The sequence below is a fragment of the Ambystoma mexicanum genome, chromosome 3p (genome assembly GCF_040938575.1).
Source record: "Ambystoma mexicanum isolate Mex_15411 chromosome 3p, UKY_AmexF1_1, whole genome shotgun sequence".
Lineage (NCBI taxonomy): Eukaryota > Metazoa > Chordata > Amphibia > Caudata > Ambystomatidae > Ambystoma > Ambystoma mexicanum.
In genome coordinates this window covers 219,231,904-219,256,090 of record NC_090925.1, presented here as the reverse complement: position 1 = coordinate 219,256,090, position 24,187 = coordinate 219,231,904, and the positions used below count along the sequence as shown (strand labels likewise).

The 24,187-nt window shown below is 45.0% G+C and overlaps 2 protein-coding genes across 2 annotated transcripts in view; one reads left to right on the top strand and one right to left on the bottom strand.

Annotated features, from left to right (window-relative positions):
• LOC138580282 (vesicle-associated membrane protein 1-like) overlaps positions 1-5,594 on the top strand; it is a 133,604-nt gene extending 128,010 nt beyond the window's left edge. The window contains exons 4-5 of the mRNA XM_069650695.1: positions 4,019-4,070; positions 4,979-5,594. Of these exons, the coding sequence (XP_069506796.1) occupies positions 4,019-4,070; positions 4,979-4,995 (69 nt within the window). The 3' untranslated portion in view covers positions 4,996-5,594. The remainder of the gene's footprint in view (positions 1-4,018; positions 4,071-4,978) is intronic.
• Positions 5,595-20,147: 14,553 nt separating this feature from the next.
• The window catches only part of LOC138580281 (von Willebrand factor A domain-containing protein 1-like), a 241,110-nt gene continuing 237,070 nt past the window's right edge, over positions 20,148-24,187 (bottom strand). Inside the window, exon 6 of the mRNA XM_069650694.1 lies at positions 20,148-23,600. Within this exon, the coding sequence (XP_069506795.1) occupies positions 23,467-23,600 (134 nt within the window). The 3' untranslated portion in view covers positions 20,148-23,466. The remainder of the gene's footprint in view (positions 23,601-24,187) is intronic.

The following is a 24,187-nucleotide window of genomic DNA, read 5'->3' as shown; positions in this document are numbered from 1 at the left end:
ATGTTACAAATATGAGGCATTTAAAATACCACAAGCCTTTATCTTTACCACCACCCTCGTAATGAGTCTCTTCATGGTTGCCTCACTAGGAGACCCCTTCTGATTCATCAGGAATAAAGTTGATATCGCACATCAACGTGAGATGTACAATCTTTAAGGTCATTCAACCTCCTGCCTGCTGCCTTAGCATTATCATGTGCAATGAATTGACTTTACTTAGGGAAATAAATGTGTTAAATGAGAAGATAGGCATCATTGGAAATAGAAAACATAGCATTGGATATAGTCCACTTGGCATGCACTCATATGAGCATTTTGTTCTTCCCCTGTACCTGTTAGATGATAGAATTGAAACTATGCTGTAATGTTTGATAAGCGCCCCCTTCATTAGAAATAATAATTCCCATCATTCTACTGCAAATGTACATTACATTTTTCATTTCCAGTCGTGCTTCAGTTTAGACACAGCACACCCGCTGCCCCCGCCAACTCAAAATCATAGCTGTGTTAACACCATGATGGTTCATCCACAAGCCAACACATTTCGGAATTGAATGGTGCAGCAAGATGGGCAGTGATGGTCACCTTTTAAAGGTCTTAAAAAAACAATTAGAAGACCAAGGCAGTCAGGTGCCTAGTACCAAGGGTCTGGCCCTCCATTGGCTTTTCCCATGGACCACATTTTGGTCAACATCAGTTGCTCGTGCGACAGATGATGGATCCTTCAGCAAATGCCTAAATATGCAGATTCTGCCGCGGCACCGGACGCGCATTCTTTCAGTGGCACTGGTTTCAGAGAGGCAGCTCTTATCATAGTTCTGACCCTAGATTTGAGCATATGCGTCCCCTGTACCGTCTCATGCTCAAGTTGCTCCGCAGTAAGAGCGCATTTTTGCTCATAGTGACCCACTCACAGGTCTGTGCATTGTGGATGAGTACAATTCTGATCATCATTGATCCCACCTCAATGAATTCATGAATTCACTCCACACATTCTGTTCATAAATTCCAATCCAATGATGTTAATCCTGAATTCCACCGAAATTCTGCTCATCATAGTCCCCACCACAAAGAGCCCATGAATTCCCTCACCAGTTCTGTTCATAATAGTTCACAATGAATTTATGATTTCCTTCCACAATTCTGCTCATTATATATCCCACCATGATGAAATCATGAATTCCCCCCAATTCCACTCATCATAGATCCCACCATGATCAAATCATGAATTCCCCCCAATTCTGCTCATCATAGATTACACCACATTGATGCTAATCATGAATTCCCCCCAATTCTGCTCATCATAGATTACACCACATTGATGCTAATCATGAATTCCAGCCAATTCTGCTCATCATAGATTACACCACATTGATGCTAATCATGAATTCCCCCCAATTCTGCTCATCATAGATTACACCACATTGATGCTAATCATGAATTCCCCCCAATTCTGCTCATCATATATTACACCACATTGATGCTAATCATGAATTCACCCTAATTCTGTTCATTATAGCTTTGCCTAAATTCTTTCTCAATATGAAATCCCCAAAGGAAAACCCAATATGAGCCTCCCCTCTTAATATGGACCTCAAGCCTAGATTCCACTTCATAGTGAATTTCTGTCAAAATGCTACTGGTTAAGCAGGCCCCAATAATTCTGCTTAGTAAGCATTCCACCACATTTGTGCTGATCATGGACTTCCCCCACCCGCACACACACACGCACAGTGCGGAACATTGTGGGCTGTCCACCTGCATGCACAATTATAAATCTATTCATTATGTATTACGCAAACAATTCTCTTCAGTATGGATTACCCACCACTGTACACAATGTAAACTGCCACATCCGCAACCTATTTCTGCCCACTACACAAACCCCTCAAAGTTCTGCTCATTATAGGTTCCTGGTCATTTATGAATTCAACCCACAATTCTCCTCTTTCTCGCAGGCCAATGAAGCCGCCTTAATGATTGATTGCACCACAATTCTTCTAACTGCAATCCTCCACAGATGTACTCACCATTGTCCCCCCAACAATTGTTCTCATTCTGAATTTCCCAGTATTTCCATTCTTTAAGACACCCCAATCCACAAACACCCCCGTGCGATTGCGTTCATTGTACATGTTTCAAACAATCCCACTGTGTTTGCTCATTTTCAATGATGCTTATTAGAAATTCCACACACTACTCTAGTGATCAGGGAAATGTAGTGGTCAGCCATGGGCTGTGCCTCTTGCGATGCACCGGGATGTGTGCCCTAATGTAGCCACATGCACTCAGTTGTCTGGAAGGGGGTGGACTTGGTGAAAATGCAAGGGATGAGTGGGTACATTAAGCAGTTTCCAAAAGAGAAGTTGCGGATAGAAATGTTTTTTTGTTTTACAAGGGCCTGGGCAAGGTGCAATTACTTTCCTACGGGTTGAAGGGCGATGGCACTGTTAGAGACCAAAATATGATCTCTGGAATGGCATTGGGTGGGAACACAGGCAAAACTGCCTGTGTTCCCATTGTTTAGGTTTGCTTTTTGGGCGTGGTGTGAAATTGGGTGGTAGCAGTCCGGGTAACAGCGGCCCAGAATTCGGGCAGGATAATCAGCAGGAAGAGACATGAGCGGAAATGCACCCAAATGTCGCCCCCAGAATTCCGACTCCCGCAATTCCAACTTTTCTTTTCCGACCCACCTTAGACCACATATATATGTGGGGCGGTATGGGATATAATAATAGTATGCAGGGTTGCGGGGGTTCTCCCCCCACATATTTATGTGGTGTAAAGGGGGGTTGAATAAAGAAATTAGCATTTTCGGACGTCGGAATTCTGAGGCTCATAGTAATCACATAGATCCGATATGAGCCATTGCTGTACGCTACTTTACACACTGGTGCAAAAGAAAAATGAGAGAATGGTACCCGCAGAGAGTGTCCAAACACAGCATGTGGGCAAAACCTTTGGCACCCAGAGCAAATGCACATTTTGTGGACCATCTTTCACAGATGTGGTGTGGATGACGGGAACCCTTGACTGGTTATTTCTCAGTACCATGCACGCCTCTATCCGGCCACCTTAGGTCATCCCCTGATATGTCTATCCCCATGAGCTGCCCATCAGCCAATCGAGAGTGATCTATGTTCGATTGCCAGTGCAACAGTGCAAGTGCCCTTCAGTGTTGATGCCATCCCGCCGGCCTATTTAATGCTTTCCGCACCACCTCCTCCTGCTCAACGGGACGTTTGCATGACCCAATGCCACTGGTGTCTTCTGGGGGGTGTTCGTCCTATCGAGGTATCCCTATTAGCTGCCTCGCTCCTCCCCACACTGCTTGTCCCCCACCTCAACTCACCCAAAGTACCCTCCAATCAGACCCCCCCCTCACAATCACTTGCCTGATTGGCGACACTGTTGCTCCGCCAACTGCTGCACCAGTCCTCTGGTTTGACCAGAAACTATGGGTTTCGGCTACTGGCGCGCCCACAGCCATTAGCAATCCAGCAAGGCACGCAGAGGCATGGCATGTTCCCCTTCTAGGAACATAGAAGTGAGGGGACATGTGTGCAGTGAATAGCAGGGGACCCGCTACAGTATCCAGCCTATCAAAAATGAGATGCCAAGAAGTAATTAGCCACCAGTGACCCAAGCACCTTGACATGGGCATATACATTATCTTCATCCTGCATGATTTACATGGTTGAAAAGTGGAAGTTGACCGCTGTGTTGGTGTACGCCTTTCTGTCTCGGGAGGATAGCTTAGGGGCAAGGTGCTCACCTTGGAAGCAAGACGACACGGAGCAACACAGGTTCAATCCCCGGGTCCGCGCTCAGAAACCTCGGGGTATTAAGGACGATATAAATAACCTATCATATCATATCATACACGTTCTGGGTGTGGCTAGTCTATAGCGCTACAGTGGGCACGGGACGGGGCAGACTGCACAGGCACGGTGGCCATTTTCTGCCTTCAATATCTTGGCATCTTCCGACTCTTCTAAACTTTCTGCTTTCCCCACAGATGATGATCATAATGGGAGCCATCTGCGCCCTTGTGGTGGTGGTCATCATAGGTGAGTACTGTGGCTCTTTGTGTGGGACGGGCGGGGAGGTGGAAACCCTTCCTACACTGTGAGACAGAAGGAGTACTGTGGGACCAGGAGAGCTCTGTGGTAAGAGAAATGGGCACAGCTCCCTCAGTGTGGGACAGAGTAAGATTTGGGTGAGAAGCATGAGACCGCCCGCTTATGTGAGGCATTGGTAGTTCTGAGTATGTGGAGGGTAGTGATACCTGTCTCCAGTGGACAACTATCCAGCATTGGACAAAAGGAACTCTGTAAAGAGAGTAAGAGAGAGAGAGAGAGAGTGAGAGAGAGAGAGCAAGAGAGAGAGACAGAGACAAAGAGAGAGAGGGATCTCACCAGTGTGGGGCAGAGGGCGTTCTACCATGTGAGGGATGGGGGCAGGCCACCACAGTGTGTCGGCAAAGGATGCTCTGGAGTGATACTCCTGGCCATAGCCAGCTCAATGGTGAGGTAGGTGAGGTAGATGGAGCGCAGCGTGAGCAGGATAGACAGCACCCCTCAGTGGCAGATAGTGGAAGCTCTGGTGTGAGAGGGAAAGAGAAAGCATCTTCTATTTTGTGACAGTGGGAGGTCTGGAGATGAGGGTGATGGATGCAGCCCCTTCCGGTGTCATGCAGCAGGAGCTCACGAGTGAAAGGAATAATGCCAAACCTTTCCAGTGTGGCATTTAGCGAGGTCTGGGTCAGTGAGAATGTTGACAGACATCCATCGTGGAAACAAGTGGTCTCTGGGGTTGGAAGAATGTTGACAGCCTCCTTCATTGTGGGACAGAGGGTGGTCTATGGGAGGGAGGTGAGTCATTAAAGCTCTGTGTATAACTATTATTTTTTTCTCTTTCTCATCCCCTGACACTTTCTTGTTCTCTTCTCTCTTCCTATTTTCTCTTTGGCCTGCAGTCTACTTTTTCACTTGAACCCTCATGGAGAACTCCCTTTGTTGGTACGATGTCCTTCCCTCTTTTGTCTGATGTCACTTCCTGTCCAGCAATACGCAACTTCCTTCCTTCCTTCTTGTCTCCTCCTCATGTCACTGTTAACCCCCGCGCCCTCTCATAGAATGTATTGTCATTGTTTCACTCTGTAAGCCCCTCCCCTAATTCACGGGTGTGCCAAGACTGCCCGCTAGTGTATGCGCATGTGGACCTGGGCAATCATTGAATGTGTAAATGTTTGGCACAAGCAAAACCCTGTCTTGCTGCAACCGGAGCAGGGAACACCAAAATGGCCGCGTTCTTCGTGCGATGATGGGGACAAGCAATACAGTGAAAGTCGCCATCTGCAACGCGGTGCCTGCATTGAGAATCTACTGGAGTCCACAAATGCAAAGTATTGTTGTCTGATGTATATTTATCCCAACCGACAGCCTGCCGCGGGCACTTGCCCATGTACATAGCCCATACCACACGCCAGTGCTTCCAGACGAGCAAAGTGAATGTCCTGAGAAATGCGTCACGGCAGGCCCCCAATCTATAAGTCCCTAACGCAGGATGGCAATGAATAAACGTATCCTTCCTACAAAAAAAGTCTGCCTCGACTAATTGACCAAAATGGCGCCACTCCACAGACAACCGATAAGTACCATAATATTTCAAATGAAGTTAGTCTTGGTTGCTGATCAATCAGTGATAATATGCCTGCAAGGGTTTCACTGGCCCTTCTGTTAGAAGGGGGTGTGTTGAGAGCATAAGCAGGGTCCAAACAGGTCTTCCCATTGAATCATGGCTAGGCTCGGTAGCCGGGAAGGTGAGCTGTGTCTCCTTGGAGCCCCCTGGGCTAACAGTTTTGGTAGCTTAGTTGATCTTTTGTCTGTCCTTGGAAAACATTCTGGGATGTCAGATTTCACATCTCACAATACTTCAACAATAGTAAAACGATAAGATATGTAATACCATCCATACAAAGAAATTCCAAAATATGGTTTTAAGTACTAAAAGGAACCCAGAATACTTTTGAACGAAAGGGTCAGATAGTGTAAAGCATGGACCCTGGAAAACTGTCATATTTCATTTGAATAAAATTAACTAGGAAGTGCTCTTGGGTCGAGCCATTTCAGCCATACCCTTTGCCAACACTTTGCTCTGAGGGCCAGGAAAGTACTTTTGTATTTAATGATTGGAGAGCATGTAATGAGTCCTAGTTGATTGCTAACTATTTTGATTTACTTTGTATTTCTGGTACTTAGATACCAGCTCATAGATCTTGGGTGCCACAGTTCGCACAAGCCAGTTTCAGGGTGTTCATGCGGGCGACAGAATACTGCGATGACCCAGTGTTAAAGTGGAAAGATAGGGTTGATCGCGACTAGGCCTAGCAGTGGAAGCCAGTTTCGAGCACAGATCCTGCTGGCACACACCGTTTCCTGGCAGTATGCTGATCAGCTAGAATGAGTCAACTCATTAAGGACCTAATGACCCAAATTAGGGAGTCCCTAGATATGTTAATCACTGTAGGGCATAGTGGAAAGTGTAGGGGTAGCAGAACCAAGATCTGTGTCACTGGGCAACACACTTAGACCTGTCCAATCTTATCTTCTGTCCACAATGAAAGGGATTACCCAGAGGAAGATATCATTTCAACTTTAATATCACCTCCCTGTGCTAACAAAAGACATTGCTGTGCTGTGGACAGAGATTTGCTGGAATGCTCTGATGTGTTTAGAGAGAACAGCCACACGTGATAGTCTGTAGGCAAAGCTAATTATACATGTAGAATAACAAGCTTAAAAAGATGGTCAAAGGGGAAAACAGCACTTAGTATCCAATTCAATGATATGGCAGACATCTAACCCTAAACAAAGCACGTTATGTTCATTTTCAGCCAGTATTGGCCACAACCATTCACGCACAAGTACAGAACGGTAGGGCATTTCCTCAAATCAGGGAGGACACCTCAGTACATATTATGTACTGGTCACATCAGTGTTCTTTGCACCAGGATGAAGAAATACTTCTATAGTGCAACTCTCATGTGCAGAAGAGATTATTTTAAGGTTGGAGCACCGCTTTGCCCCCAGCCACCTCAATGGATTATAGTGTATTTGCTCTGTTGACCTCACGCAAGCGACAAGCGATTGAGGCTTTTCGAGGGCCCAGGCCATAGACAAACATTCCAGCTTAATTGTTGCATAACTCGTCTCTCCAGCAATGAGCGTATTGTTCAAGTACCTAATACCATATTCTCAACCCTCTGCATGCAGCCGTCGAAGTGGGCGGGAGCCGCTGGGAGTGGGGCTCCTCTACTTTTACTGTTCCTATACTTTTATTTTAAAAAGAAACTGTTCTAGAATGGTTTTGTTTTAAAATAAAAGTGTAGTAACAAGTTGAAACGTGCACTTCCTCAAACAACAAATGGGGCGTGGGGTTTATGGGGAGCGACAACAGACCAGCACGGAACATAATTCCACTACTTCTTTGTGTACACTTCGACGGCCACTGTCTGCCTGTGTTATGTTAAATGTGCTTATATAGCACAGGTTGGAAAGGCTGAAGAAAGAGGAGCTGAGGAATCACTAGTGTGAATTACTTCACAAAGGCCTGCCTGATGAGACGTGGCATGATGTGCTTTCAAAAGCGGCGATGATCCTCAATAACCAGTACATGTACTCAGAATACTTTTCCAAGACAAATGCCTTTAATATATCAGAATTGTTATCTAGGGATCTGGCAATATGATTGGACGAAACAATCTCTCCACGGTTTTGTTATATTAGATTTATGGATTCACTGCTCATTCCTCAATGGACTTGTATATCACTCATCAAGGAACCCAATGCCAGGGTCCTTGTACTGCAAAGGCTCAGCTTCCTTTTGAGCTACAGAATGGTTGAGGGATGTGAGTAGGTTTTGGTTGGACCTCATGGAGCCAGGAGCAAGGCTTGCAGCATACCAGACCTATGAAACATTAAATGAGACATTAAATGCTGGAGGAAAATAAGTGACTTACCTATAACAGTGGTCCTCTATTGGTATCTTTCCTGCATGTACACAGGCCTTTAAATATTCAACAGTGCCCTGTCTGACACCAGAAGATATTCAGAACAGTACATGCATAAATAATGATCCAATCACGGGAATGCAGCTGCATTATTAAACTGGAAAGGTTCATCCAGATATCCTAAAGCCAATCCCATGAGCCCCCAACACCAAGCAGCACAAGAGTAAGCACTTACCTGGCCACTGCCCTTCTCTGGCCGTCTAGGTGAGAAGAGTTAGGCACTTTGGGCCTCATCACGAGTATGGCGGCAAGTGGTAAAATTGGAGGTAACTGACTTACTTGCAATTTGACCACTAGGCCAAATTATGAGTTTTGGTGTTGAGTGGAGGATTTACTTCCAGCAAAACCCTGGAGAGAAATCTTCCCACTCAATGCCAAACAATCGGCAGAATTGGCAGAATTACTGCAGCGGTAATGCCGCAATAAAAGCCCCATCAGGTCCAATGGACTCAAAATAAAGGGGGAATTACACTGCCACCACCACTTGTAATCTGGCCGAAATTCCGCCTGGCCAAGTGGCGATAACGGTAATTGATCTACCGCGGATTTCATGTGGAATTACCACCTAACTCGTAATGAGGCTCTTTGTCTGCATCCAGCAGGGGATCTGTTTGTCTCAATAACATGCAGGATCACAAAGAAATAACAACTCAAAGACACAGTAGAGCAAAGAAAAACCACTCATGCCTCCAGGGATCATTGTTATATTTAATTTGCTTCTTTATGTTTGTTCTTTGATTGCCTTCAACCCTGTTGATCACTGAGCACCCATTGCAAACAGGCACTTTCAAAGATGAAGACACAGAGTCTTGGGTGGTACAAACGCATACAGCATAAAAATGTATTTTTTCCATAATGAAGAATTCCTGAAAGGTTGTCTACATATCTGTGATCCTATTCCCCAAATAGAGACCAGTCAGCCTCTGAGATTGGCAGTTCTACACACACCTCTGCAGCAAATGCATCCGCTCAGTGTTCCTTCACTGTTGTGTCATCGTGTACCTTCTATGCAAGCAATGCACAGATATTCACACTAATCACATTAAGAAATGAGGTCTCTACTAAGTGGGAGGCACAGTTCCGATGTTTCACCACTGACTAAATGCGAGTAAATCATCAAAAACAATAGGAAGGGCTGTTAAGTCATGAGAAACACTCAGTATCATGTTCTTTATATGCGCACATGTGTTTTCCTTTACGAGACCAATGTGCACACAGGTAGCCCCTGGAAAGAACCTAGCTTGGCACACTGTCTACACAAATGTTTGCATAAAACAGAAGTGACACACTCCATGCTGCAGAATCATGTTCTTCTGTTTATGTTTATGTGGGGGCTGATGCATATATGAAGTTCAAAAAAATGCATGAAAATAAGTCACCCATAGGTTACTAACATCACCTCTATTCTGTGTCAAAGCTAAGTACATATAGAGAAGTTATTCATCCTCTCTGAGACTACTACAGTAGGCTCAAGTCACGATCACACATGAAATGCATTCTTGATCTTTTTTTGGTTCTTTTATGTTAGTTCTCATGACCAGGTGGTCTGAGTTTTATTCCATGTTTATTTTAAATACATTTCATATTTTTGTATACATCCGACTCTCCTCATCTTTTGATATATGCTTATAAAGATGGTACTTCACTCTGTTGGTTAACTGTGAGTCCTCAGTTGTTGCAACATCGAAGGGTAGCTATTTGGGACTTTTTTGTGTGTCCATTGATACTTATGTCCTCTCCCAAATTGGCCCCCAAAAAAAGAGGACTTGTGTTTGTGTGCTTGTTGAGCAGTTAACTAACAAGTGACAATATACAAGCTTCAAAGCCTAGAGATGCAGCTAAGAATATCTGGCAATGAGTGACAGTATCCAAGTCTAGCCGTATAGATGGAGCTGAGAATATGTGGCAACTAGGGACAGTATGGGCAACACAAATCTTAGAGATGCAGCTGAGAATAAATGGCAAATGTTCCAATATGTGAGATTCAAATCCTAGAGCTGCATCTGACAATAGCTGGCAACAGATGGCAGTATAAGATATTCAAAGCCTAGAGATGCAGCTGAGGATATCTGTCAAACAGTGGCAGTATATGGAATTTGAAGCCTAGAGATGCGGATGAGAATATCTGACAACAATTGACAGTATACAAGAATCTAAGCCAAGAGATGCAGCTGACGCTATCCGGCAACTTGTAACAGTATATGCCACTGAACAAATTCCAAAATGTGAGATTCAAAACCTAGAGATGCAGATGAGAATATCTGGCAACAGGTGACAATATAAGATATTTAAAGTCTAGCGATGCAGCTGAGTATATCTGGCAACAATTGGCAGTATACAAGACTCTAAAAGCCTCATCACGAGTTTGGCAGTAAACCTTAAATACGGCAGTAATGTTATTACCGCCGCATTTAAGGGTCTAGCAAAACACGGGTTTGGCTGCATTAACCCCCAGCTCTGAGCTAGGTGTAAATGCACTGGAAAAATTGCCTTTTTCGGGCACAATTAACGCCCCGCTATTAGCGCGCGCTAATTGCGCCGAAAATCACACATTGGGTCCAACTGATCCAAGGGGGAATTACTGTTACTGCCAAACCCGTGATACAGCGGTAATGGTGTCAGAGGGTTTGGCAGTAACGCTATTAGCCCAGGCAGTATCCCAGCGAAGAGGCCCTAAGCCGAGAGGTGCAGCTGAGAATATCTGGCAGTAAGTGACAGTAAGAGAGACCATCTCCCTGGTCTAACAGTCTCCTACAGTCAAACTCTAGACCTTAAGATCACCTTCCAAGGATTCTGTGGGCTTCCTGTGCAGCTTCAAACTGACCGATAGGACAATAGGGCAATGTGCCACCCCGAAAGTCCTTTGAAAATCACCATTTGTCACATGTTGTTCCAAAATGATCCTCAAGCACTACCCAAATAGTTTGCTGGTAAAATCCCTACCCGGACTTATTTTCTTTCCCAGTCTGACCGTTTCCCCCTCCAATTGTTTGTTGTGTTGTCAGACCCTGACACTCTCTGAAGGTAGAAAGCCAGCAATCCCCAAACGCTCCCCAATCCCTTTTGAGGTGAAATAAAGGAAAGCATTCAACAGAAGTGAGGGTTGGTAGAACCCAGCATCGTCCAGCTGCAACCGGTGAGAAAACAACCCCAGATGTAAGAAGAGACTCAATGTAGGAACAGAGGTAACTGAGAGAGTCTAAATGGTTGAGTTCAAAATCACCCCAGATGGTGAACTCTGAAATCCTTCATTGACACTAATCCTTGGGCAATCCAACCAGTACACGGAGCACAGCTCAAAGTTCCATGTTCAAAGCAGCATAAGACACGCAACGCAAAATCAGGCCACACAAGTGAAGAAGTGACAGGCAGTTGAGTAGAGGGGCAAGAACCTGTAGATGCAGACAAAGACGCGTGCATAGGAGATGACTCAGTTAAGGTAGAAGGTTGTGCGTGCATGGATGGCAAGCAAGAAAGCATCCAGATAGGCCCAACCCCGGATGACTTCAGAGAAGCAAGCCAGCTGAAGGCCAGCCATCTCAAGCTGGGAACGGGGCAGGTTGGTGAAAAAGGCGTGCTTTGATGAAAACAGAAATAAAGGTCCAGGATCGAGCACTTTCCTGGATGTGATGCAGAAGTGGACAGAGAGTATTCAGTGGAGCAAGTCAAAATAACTGCTCTCTAGAAGGTGTGATCCAGTGTGCCTTTCCATGTATGGATTATGCCTGGGTTTAGAGGGCCTTGGCGTGTGAAGCTGCATTCCTTAATACTGAGTGAGAACTAATCAAGTTGCACTCCTAATTTTTACACAAGAGTATTTTTAAAGGTATATCCTGAGAATTATTAGTCTTAAGGTGCGGAGGAGATAAATAACAACCCTGGCATATGGGTTGAAAAAATGTACACAATAGATCAAGTTCCCAAATGTGGGAACTCCCGTCCTCTGCACTCTTTGGGTGGCTCTGTGAGGAGTCCTTATATGTTTGATTATTTGTTAGGTAAATGATTCAATAAATTGATTTGTACAAAAATGTAGGTAATTTGCTTAGTGACATATATCTATACATATATCAATACACATTGACACAGTTAAGTATTTGTAGAAAAAATCCATTGATTTATTAGAAGCCCAACGCCTTTCGTGAAATATTTCACTTCTTCAGGGGCAATTTGCATAATTTTTCTTAAAGTAATCTGGAAGACATAATATTAAAGTAGATGCATATTAGTCCCAATAGTTCAAAAAGAAAATTGTATAATTTCCAATAGCAAAAAAACTTCATGGAGGATCCATATATATCCTATTGTCGAGTATCTCGTTAACTTGACATAAATCTAAACTTTAAGCAAATCATACAGTGGTGACCAGTAGTAACCATTTAGAAATATCCTCACGTTCATCAATGATCCATATATTGACATTTTTATGTTGTAAGTAAATTACCTATGGACAAGATTCCATTGTTCCAAAATGTTGGCTGTTCATCACAAAGAGAGAGTTGCCAGTATATGTATTGATATATGTCACTAAGCAAATTACCTACATTTTTGTACAAATCAATTTATTGAATCATTTACCTAACAAATAATCAAACATATAAGGACTTCTCACAGAGCCACCCATAGAGTGCAGAGGAGGGGAGTTCCCACATTTGGGAACTTGATCTATTGTGTATTCCTTAATACTGCACAGCTTTCCTCTTGGTGGATATCCTTCTCTGTGCTTAGAAGGCAGGGTGTTCACCCTCGCCATTGCATGGAAACGACTCACATGAACCAAAGAGAATCGCTGACCACCATTGGCCAGCAACATGGATGAATCTTGAACATGGAAGATTTTAATGCAGAGTTTACCGGTTGCTACCCTGTCGTGTACCACTCACGGAACTGTTCTTTTGTCATTACACAGAGACATTGGGAAATGATCACGCACACACAGAAACCAAATACCTGACGGAAAGACAGTCATGACAGGAGGAAACAAGTGACTGAATACACAGGCTAACCAAGACGGAAGCCCTAGAATGCCACATAAACATCACTCCGACCCAGAACCACTCAAACCTCAACTGACCAGTATCACATAAGATAACAAGAGAATAGATATTACCAACCCAGTCCCACACCCGAACAAAAGGTTCAGACGCACCTATCAATCCAAACAATACTCACTATGATAGAGCAGGGACAGCGCAGCACCAACAAAGTGAGTCGGCCCACGGGGAACCAGCATCAACCCAACTCACAGGGATACAACTCTAACTGAATCAGAAGTACCTGAATCAGGCTACAGAGCCCACTAACCCAAACCTCAATCTTCTGCATACTTAAACCACACAAAAGCCACACAACCATCTCTCTCCCAGCAATCCGCGCGCACTTTACCACACGGCGTCAACAACACATAAACATCACCTACAGCACTCCAGGTCCCGCCCGATCCGATACTAGCACAAAAGCCCAGCACTCGCGGTGTATACCGAGCTGAAGCTGCCAACAGCACATCACTTCTCCCACTCTCCTGCTCCCCTCCGCCCGACTAACCCTACCCGTCCTTCCTGTTTACAGATCCGCCAGAGTGCATGCAGACCAATCCCATTTGGTGACGGTGCGCTATATAAGTACCTTTAACCTAACATAACACACGTGCGCGTTTTTTTTGGGAAAGCTCGCTTTTTAAATTTGTACAGAACGCTGAATTCAGACTATTTACACCAGCTACAATTGAGACACACATAACTGGTCACAGGACTAAGGGCTCAGCCGTGATGAAGGAGTGTCTGACTCCGAAATGCATTGGTATATGAGCCCCTGACATGCTGAGGCAACAGCTGGCCTGTCTTTCTGGACTAAATTAGTGAAAACCTTGGCCTTGAATCTTGAATTCACTGTTAATTCAGAACTTTTGGAAAAATCTTATGGTAATCCCTAAAGAGGTGCAGTATGAGAGTATGAGAGCGGCTGACTAGCTGGATGGTTTTCTCTGTGTTGCTTAATGCGGCTTTTGACACTGTGGACTACACTGGTCTTCTCTGCCTCCTCAATGAGGCAAGGGGCATTTATGGGTCATCACTTCTAGTAAATCACACCCACATTGACATATGTTGCAGCTCCAATTCAACATATTCCTGTCCCAACTGGTAGATACCATTGCCCGATAAAAAGTTGATGATGACACTCAATTTGCCATAAGCTGTTGATTAACAGGTGGCCATCAACAAGTCATACACCACTCCTTTTTTAAAGATGCATGCAAGGAAACTGGCTCCACCTCAACCCATTAAAAGCCACAGTATTATACTACTACTGTTACTATACTTTTAGACCCTTTAGGGTGGATGGCAACCAATGAGTTATAATGAGCAGGGAAATATATGTTGTTCACCCAACCAATGCAAACAGAGAATGCCTTCACTACCAGCGCCTCCTACAAGGAAGTTCCCTCATCCACTCCTGCCACAAAGGCTTGAGCTGGTCCCGACAGTGCTATTTTTATTGTTATTTCTTAATATTTAATCATATGCATACTTAGCCCTAAAGGGCAGTAGGGTGATGTACGGAAGTAATATAATTAATTCATTATTAATAGTACATTAAATTACCCAAAGAAACCACAAATTGAAATACAATTTTAAATAAATTAAAATCACAGAACAGCTAAAATGGATCTATGTAAAAATACTGCATCCATCACTGGGAATCCGAAAATGTTGAATTTTTTATAACTAATTTATGCAATAAATAAATGTGGGGAGACCCCCGCAACTCCTCCCCCCACATCCACCCACTTTAATGAATACCCCAACCCCATCGATATTTTCGCATGAATTGGTTGTAACACATGCAGCACTTTTCGGATTCGCAGTAATGGGGTGATACCGCCAAAATCACTAGCGGTGAAGTGTGGATACGCCCACTGACATGCATACATCTTATGAGTATGGTAAAGAGAGGATAGATTAGGGGGCTGTCTTAAAGCTCTCGGCAGGTCATCCCAGAGCCAAAGGACTGCAGCCGAAAATGTCTCCACCAAGAAGAAGCCTCTGCCAAACTGGGGAGTGTCCAGCCGCAACACATCCACACTCCCCATGCACCCTGGAGCCATCAGCAGCTCACCTGGACCCCCAGCGCGCAGATGCTTTCGATCTTTCTTGTCAGGAAGAGCTCAGCAAGTCCACTTGGCAGGTCCTGGTGCCCCCACGCTTCTCTCACCTGTGGCATGCCTCCTCTCCCCTTCTTCGTTCAACATTTCTCAGTCGCCCCCCATTCCCACCCCTGAATATCTTGTGTGGACAGCAGTCAGTTTTACAAAGCACACTTTCCAACCCAACCAGCCATCTTGGATTTCCCAGAACTGGCTCCAGCTCCACCAATCCACGACAGAATGTGTGTTTTGGCCCTGGAAAACCCCCCTTAACACTTCCCCCTTCTGTCCCTCTGTTCCTTCCTAGCTGATGGTACCCCGTCCTGCGAGCCTAAACGAAACGTAGGTCATTCTTCAACATATACATTTGTCTGCATAGGGGGGGCTCAAATGTATCTGTGCTCCACTTCCGACTAACCTAAATGCGAACGAGATGGGAGCCCTAGTGAACTCTCTCCTGGATTATGAAAATACACTTTTCCCTAATCCCCCCAATTCTTCAATTCGCAAACTGGGAGTAGCCCGAGTGCTGCTTGTAGCCTCATATTCAGTCTCTCTGGGGGAACGCCATGTCTCTTAGACTGAAGCATCTCTCCATCGGCTTTCCATAAGCGTCTGCATTCTCTTCAAGGTGACCTGAGAAGTTCTGAATACATTCTATGGTACCCCACTCTTACCCCCCCCCCTAAAAAATTCAGCTCCCCCTGACAAAGGAAATTGCATGTTCTACCTGAGAGAGCAGATGTTAAAGGCTGTGGGGCCCCATTCCCTGAAAAGACGCAGCCTCTCCCTTGGAGAATAACTTCCTGCCTACACTTTCAGAGCACATTCAAAAATCCTTCTTTTCAGCAGCCAATCTCCTGCTTTCATTCTCCCTGGTCTCTGCACATCGGCAACCAGTGTGCACTGTATAGCGCATCCTCCTCACCCACTCTCACTTACCCAAAACACATAACATTGAAGCCGGCCAATCTGGAAAGAACCAGAGCTTGGACAGCGGGGGTCTGAAGCCGATTGGCCAAGAAAAGGTTTTATCCATTTATGCAATGATATTTGAAAATTACAGCCCTTTAGCAACCTATCAAAATGTGACGAATGTTCTCCAAATATGCTCCTGCCTGGGCTATTCCAAAGTATGTTCTTCACTCACGGTCTGTTCATTTCTATCAGAACTTTATTTAACAAATTCATATGGTATGTTGCTAGTACTAGCCCAACACGTGTTTCTTCACTCACCGCCGCTTCATCAGGGGGATTTAAATGAACCTTTGTTCTAAAAGAAAAACCCAATAAAAGCATATATAAAATACAATGAATTACTTTAATTGATAAATTGTGTAATAAGAGATTGATTCTTACTAAGAGTTATGCTTTATTATTTTAATGTTTAGATCCATTTCTGTTATATTGTTTTTAATAATGCCATTGATCCTCTAATGTTCCTGCCTGTCTTTGTCAGAATTCTCTGTCTAATATATATAAACATAAACATAGCTTGGGATAAGATCTTATATTGTTGAGAACCCATTTTATTTCAAAACAATTAGTCAACTGAAGAGACATGTTTTTTTTTAAAGATAACTGTGAGCGAAGGCGTCGATATCTGGGGTGCCCCATTTCCACAAGACACATCAGAGCACCGACTTTTAATCTCTTATTAAACTGTTGAAACTCTAATAAAGAAAATGTTTTAAAATCATCAGTCATCCTTAATCATGAGGCTACCTATTACCTGATATACTTGCATACATTGATTAATTGTGTCATTTGACGTTAATTTTTATATTTAATCATTTCAATGTTTTGATCCATTTTTGTTATATTGTTTGTAATAATGACATGGCTCCTCTAATGCTTTTATTTGACAGATAATTCTAAACATTGAAATAATAAATTATAACTCGGGTCAGAATCAGCCTCATATTACACAGCTGATTCATGTATGGACCTATATCAGGTTATTCATTTCCCTGCTTGCCTGCACCTTGTCTCCCTTGAATGGGAAGGCTGCATTAGCAATGCTAGGTGTTTGGGTCTAGCTAAGGAGCTGGAAGGGCTCTCTTTAGAGGCTTAACCTTATAATAAGGGGTATCTTCAAGGGATTCTGTTTGTCTCCCTCTTTTCCCCTTCCTGGCCCAGGGAGTATACGGAGGTTGCTCCTGCGACTGCCCGCTACCGTATTGTAGGGACCCCGTTGGTATGTTCTGGGGATCTCCCGTATACTTCCTCCATGTCCATTATCCACTATCTGGAGAGACCCCGCCCACTCCCACCTCTTTGACCACTGTCAGTCACCAAAGTAAGGCAATTATTTTGTACACGTTTTTTAAAATCCATTCCCTCCTCATTTTGAGGATGAAAATGAATTGTGTACAATCACAGGTCATATCATTATTATGGTATTTATTGAGCACAGACCTGGCTTTGAGAAGCAACGGAGCGCTATACAGAGGTGTACAACAATACAGATACATAACAGAGCACCTTTCAGAGGTAACAGCAGAACAGTTATACAGGAGGGGGTAGGGTACAGAGGGGCACTGAGGAGGGGTACAGCTGTACCAGGTGGCAGGGATGAGAGGGGGGCGGGCTGCGTCTAGCGAGTCAGGTGCACATTTTGACAGTACACAAAAGTATCAAGTCTAACACTTTTGTACATTACATTGGAAAGGGGTGATAGGGTGGGCATGGGGTGCCCAATATTACACAGACTGTCATTACCTTCATGCAGAAAAAAATCGTTTTTACACTTATGGGGAATTTTTTCAAATGTGTGCTTCCAGGTCTGGTGTGGTCTTTACTGAAAGTGGCAAATACCCCATAGGCTGTATAACACGAGTGGCTAAAACAGCTGGTGCAAGTACCGCCTGTTTTACCCACCACACTCATAATGAGGCCCATTGTCTCATCTCTAATGGCTTCACAAGAGTGTTTCTCCCCTTGCAGTGAACCAGAAGCACAATGTGGGCCTCGCAGAATCTTCTAAAAGTGGTGCATGCACTTTGGGAAAATGCCCTGAGCATATAAGGTCCACACTCTGGAACATCCTCCAGAAGCCAGCCTTACTGTGACAAGTCCACACAGACCAAGAAGAATCCTCACGCACAACTACACACTCAACCCGAGAAGATGGAGTAAGGAGGCTCAAGCCTCGGTACCCAAAATCACAGCTGATGGATAGAATCCATCAGCAAGAAGAAGACAGATAGACATCCTGCAGAAGAGCACTGAATGCCCAGCGATTACTCCAAGCATGGTGGCCCTGGTGCTCCCTGCATTTACACCCGAGCTACTGCTTAGTTGAAGATGTTTTAATCCATCGCAGTGTAAAACTCATAAACTAAATAATTATATAAGTGGATGAAGAAACTCGACGCATGCAAGTGCCGCTGTTCCAACATGTAAATGAAATGGGTGCCATGATGTGTCATGCTGAAGACACCCGTGATTCGGGTGCCATGTGTTTCCGAATACCACTAGATACATGAGTACATGTTATGTTATGTTATTAAAATGTATAATGTGTCAACACCACCCTAATGGTCTTACAGTGTGATAACTTCTGGACTAAGAAAGGGGCGCACAAAGCAAACACATTGGGTAGTTGGGAGGAGTTAAGTTAGAGGGAGAAGGATTGTGTTACTAGGGGTGCATGTGTAATAGTAGGCAGTGTGTGGCATGGCATGCTGGCCTCGGAAAAATGGCCTCTAGTGCCTTAATGGGGAAGGTTAGCAATAGTGGACAGGCTCGGACTGGCATATAAGCCAATAGGCCCATGGCCGAACCAAAAACACAAAATGTTTCGGTGGGCCAGTTTTTTGGGGTCAAATTGGGCCACTTTTATGACCATTGTGGGCCAGTTTGATGAATTACTTCACTATGCGGCTAGAAGTTCTGACCAGTGTTGCTGAAAAAATATTCTTTAAAATGTACAATTTGCATCACATTGTATCAATATCCTTCCCCTTGAGCAGCATCCCAAAAGTAATGAATTCCCATTTGCAACTGTGGGCCACTTTTTCGTTGGTGCCCGAGACAATTGTATGCCCCAGTCCGACCCTGATAGTGGAAGCACGTTCTGCGATGGGCTCGACCTTGGTTCAGGCAACCCCTTGCCGTGTGGGGCGCGTGGGAATTACCACACACTGTTTTTCAGGCGCACTATGCAACTCCCCAGGGATCTACTCTGTGACTGCCAGGCCAAAACATTTGGAAGGGACCTAGCCCGGGATTGGCTGTTACGGTGGGGAACCACATTGGGGAAGAGGAATAGGGAAGGGAGAGTGGAATCCAGCCCCCCATTAGGGTAGCCTGGGAAATAACCTTTCATTTGCCTTTGGCTCATAGGATGACAGAGCGGATGTGTTCAGGGTACCCTGCCACCAGCCCCCCTATTGACATTGATATTTAATTTTTATTGCGCTCGTACACAAGTGTTTCAGAGCGCCACGAGGCAAGGCAGGGGAACAAGGGAGAACAAAAACAACGATCTTACTAGGCCCCGTGACATTGAGAACGAGCAAGTGCAGGGGAGAGGGAAGGGGTGTAAGTGCAAGAGAGGGGCGGCGGGGTGGAAAGTGCTGAGCAAAATAAAATAAGTAAATACAATAAAACATGAAATTAATAAATAAATAACAAAGTCAACAAACAGTGGTAGTGCAGCCAGTGGCCCCTGCTTTCATGGTGCACTCATGCCTGAACCGGTAACTGCCCCAACCATCACATTATCCCAGGGCTTTCAGGCCAGCCTTCTAAGCATTCTCTGGGTAAATCCATCTTCTATGAGAGCCTGCGGCTAGGGGGGCTCCAATAAGTGAATGTTATACTCTGTGCCCAAGATCCTTCCCAAGAGTTTCCACAAACCCAATGGCCTTCTGGCCTGGTGAACAGCGCTAGCACAGAAGATTAAAGCGAGAGAGGTTTCTGTCTTGGGAATAACAGAAGTTCTTTATTCTGAAAACAAATACACACTATAAATACAGTTATACAGAGAAACAGAATGAAATGTATCGGGAGTACTTAAGCCGGTAGATAGGCGTGGCCTCCTTCGCACCTGGCAGGGAAATGGCATGAAGATCACAGCTGCTGGCAGGGGCTAGATAGTTCAATGTAATGGTGTATCTTCTCTTTCAAAGTCACAGCTGCTGTGATCTTGGAGCTTATAACATGGACACTGAGCATCCATCCTTGTGCACAAGAAGATGTCTGTTTCGGGGAAACCCTGGCAAACTTGGATGTCTTATGTTTGGCAAATTCAACCCTCCCGATTGAGTCGGTTTACTATACAATGCCAAGACTCTGCCCATCCAGCACGAAACACCATGTTTCTTCAGGCCAGGTTAGGGAGAGACGGAAGTTTTCATTTCAACTGGTGTGTAACTGTCTCGGTCAATCCTAATGCCAAAATTATCACGGGAGGACTGGTGTGCCGACGGCCGGGGGTGCCCAGAGGCCAGGAAGCTCCTGTGTAATGTGGAGGGTCAATACAGCACCCAGCTCTGCTACCCAGAGGTGTTGCTAGGACTGGAAAAGATCAGGGGCTAAGCTAATGTAGGGACTGGCGAGACTTGGGGCTAGCTAGCATTTTGGTTGTAGCACCTGAGCTTCTATATGGGGCTACAACCCAAAGACCCGAGGCTATAGCCCCCTCAGCCCCCCCCTAGCAATGCCTCTGCTGCTACCACACACATAAACATGGCAGATCCCTCCACTACCCCCGCTCTAGGTTTCTGCCTGCCCAGGAGACGCTCATTAATAGAAAGAGAGGAGGGCCTTGTCCCATGGCCTGCCTGGATACAGATGACTAGTACGGTGTAGGGAAGGGTGCTACATCCAGTCGGAGGGAGAAACAACTGTACTGCCCACAATGGAATGGATCTAAGAAGAACAGGATGGATCAGAAAGGAAGGAAGACCAGAGGTGGGATCAGGTGTGGCAGCAGCGGGCAGGAGCGGGTAGGAGGAGTCAGACCACCACCAGAATGAGGTTTGCCAGGATAAGAGAGCCACTGGTTAAAACTCTGATAACACGCTCAAAGGCCCTGAAGGTCACATGGGATAGAAACAGCTTACGAAATAGGAATTTTGAGAAAATAAATGCCTGGAGAAAGAGAGAGAGAGAGAGAGACAGACGGATGGAGAGAGAGTGAGAAAGAAAGAGCAAGAATGAACTAGAGAGGAGGGACTGAGATTCAGATATTAAACTAGCATAAAAGACATATCTTCTATTTGTGTTTGATGGGGGCCAATGGGGATGCTCGAGGTCTCGTACAGAAGGGATGTGGCAGAGCAGTTCAGGCTGGATGGTCTCTTTTTGGGTGGGACCACGACTGATTTGCATATGGTCTTTCCCCTTCCATAATGTCATAGCAGTCAGAAAACTGATGGTTTGGAGGGATGCGCTGTACTATGCCAGAGTTTTGAAACCTTCCAACCAGCAACCTTCAGATTTGCAAATAAAACCCTGATTGGGAAACGTATCCATAGATTTGGGTCACGACATGTGCCTAGAGACCCAAGCTACATCTCACTGATGATGGCAAATGAGGCTGAAACATGCCTGGGGATGCTTGTGGTCTCGTGCAGAAGGAATGTGAACTAGCAGGTCAGGCTGGCTTGTCCCTTTTGGGGTGGGAGCAAGCCTGATTTGCATATGGTCTTTACCCTTTTATAATGGCAATGAGGTTATGAGTAATTTAAAACTTTTCAGCCATCCATCTTCAGTTTTCCAAGGGGTGGTACATAAAGCGATCCAGAAGTGAAATGGGGTCAATTGTATCCCTTTCTTGCAGTGATTCTGTTCTATCTGTATGTGCTTGCAGTCTACTGCACCAATTCAGGCTCTACGTGACAACAGGGGATTGTGCACAAGATGGCATGATATTATAGGTTATTTATAAGGCGGGCGCTTAATACCCAGAGGTTTCTAAGCGCGAACCCGGGGATCGAACCTGTGTTGCTCCATGTCGTCTTGCTTCCAAGGCGAGTACGTTGCCCCTGAGCTATCCTTCCGAGACAAGATGGACAAAATTGAAAGTGCACGTCAGCATCTCTTTGTGTGCAACTAGTTATATATGGCACGATGGATCCCCCATGAGAGTGTTAAGCACAGGTCCCCAGTAACCAGCTGCAGTCATATGAATGACCCCTCCAGGCTAAGAGCATCCGTCTGGCTCTCGATTCTGTGCCAGGCCGTGTTCTTTTGATTTCTAGACTCTTATCGGTGATGTGGATGAGTCCTAGGACTCTCATTTTGTGTGTCAAATATGCTTTTCTCGCTTCCCAAAAAATTCTTTACATTCTTTTCGTGAATGTTCGGGTTCTTTGACAAAATTGCAGGTCAGTTACCAAATGACTCGCCACCAAATTATGCAGCTTGTTGTCAGAACCAAGAATTAGAATCCCTTTGTTATATGCTTTGTAAGCAAAAGTGCTCCCTGAAGCTTATACTGCAGGGAATGGAGGCTGAAAACAAGCTCGTTCCCTCCCAAGTCTCTGTGTGCAGAGAAAGAGATATGGGGACTACAAATGACAATAGTGAGTAGACTGACAAGTCCTGGTAGACACAAGATGGCACTGATTGGTGAAGGTGGAGCAGCGCGGAACATGCTCCCTGAAATCTTTACAGAAGGCTGAGGAGGAACCATCAAGGCAGGTGGGGATGGAAAACTCAAGTTGAGCTGCAAGACCCCTAACCCTCCTCTTCTTTGAGAAACCAGCCTCTGACTGGCATTGCACGTTGGCCCCCTTTAAAGGCAATTACTCTGCAACTCTGTCTCTCTGGGATTGACTTCCTGATTTCTTACTTACTGCATTGGTCTGTGATTGTTATATGTGGCTTTCGTGTGCTTTACAAGCAATCCATATGTTGCAATAAACACTGTCCATGAGTCACTTTGAACAACTGTCCACTGTCCCTGAAACACTATCACTGTTCAGAGCAAGCCTGGTGTTGGTGTGAGCTCTCTGTAGTGCAGAGAAGAACACAGAACTCTGGGAACAGTTTTGTAAATTGGCACAGAAGTTAGCAGGTTGTATTCATCGCAGTCATCTCCAAAGTCTCTAGTAAGAACGCCTGCAAAATCCCAGATAAGATGACCTCACATCTTGCAAAGGTCACCTGCCAGGATTCTGAATCCCCTCCTAAGTTCCTGACAACCTCACCTACAAGGAATTTCGATCAGATCAACCCCCAGGAATTGACACACTGACCACCCCGGATCCTGAAAAGATCGCCCTCCACGTAGCGATCAGTGAACGATTCCCATTGCATGCCTTCTTCTGCCTTCTTGAATAGGTCCAAACCATCTCCTTCCAGGTGGGGATCTCTGCCTGTCTGTCTTTGCGTGTGGCGGGCACTTCGCCTGTCTCCTGGGCATGGGAGCTGCAGGGGGAAGCAGAGGAGAAGAGTTACCAGCAGAACCTCTCTCTGCATTTAGGTACAGAGATGCTTTTCAGTTTTATGTTAGAGTTTCAATGGTTCCAACAAAACCTTAAAGCAATCACCAAATACTTTTTAAACAGTAAGAACATGTGGTCAACCAGGCAAGGCATGTTAAAAAGTGATACATGAGACGGCAACCATTTTAGACATGGATGGAAAGTCTGCACCCAACCGACACAGAGTGAAAAACCACCGAATTTGCGAGTTATCTTGGGTGGAAGGATTGCCCCGCCCATCACTTTGCTCACCAATCACAAGGAACTGCTGCAAGACCCACACACATGAAAGAGTTACATCCCTGAGGATCTTCCATCACGCATGTGCATCGCTTTCAACAGTCACGCAAGCTGACATCTGTAAAAGGATCAATTACACCATAATATGCCTAAAAAGTCAAATAATGCATTAGTAGGGAGATTATCGCTGGATATTAAAAACAGGCAATGCAGAGTGTTCTTGTTTATACCCAAAGAACCAGCGGAGTAGACATAAATACAGTCTAAAATATGCACGCCCTCCAAATATGC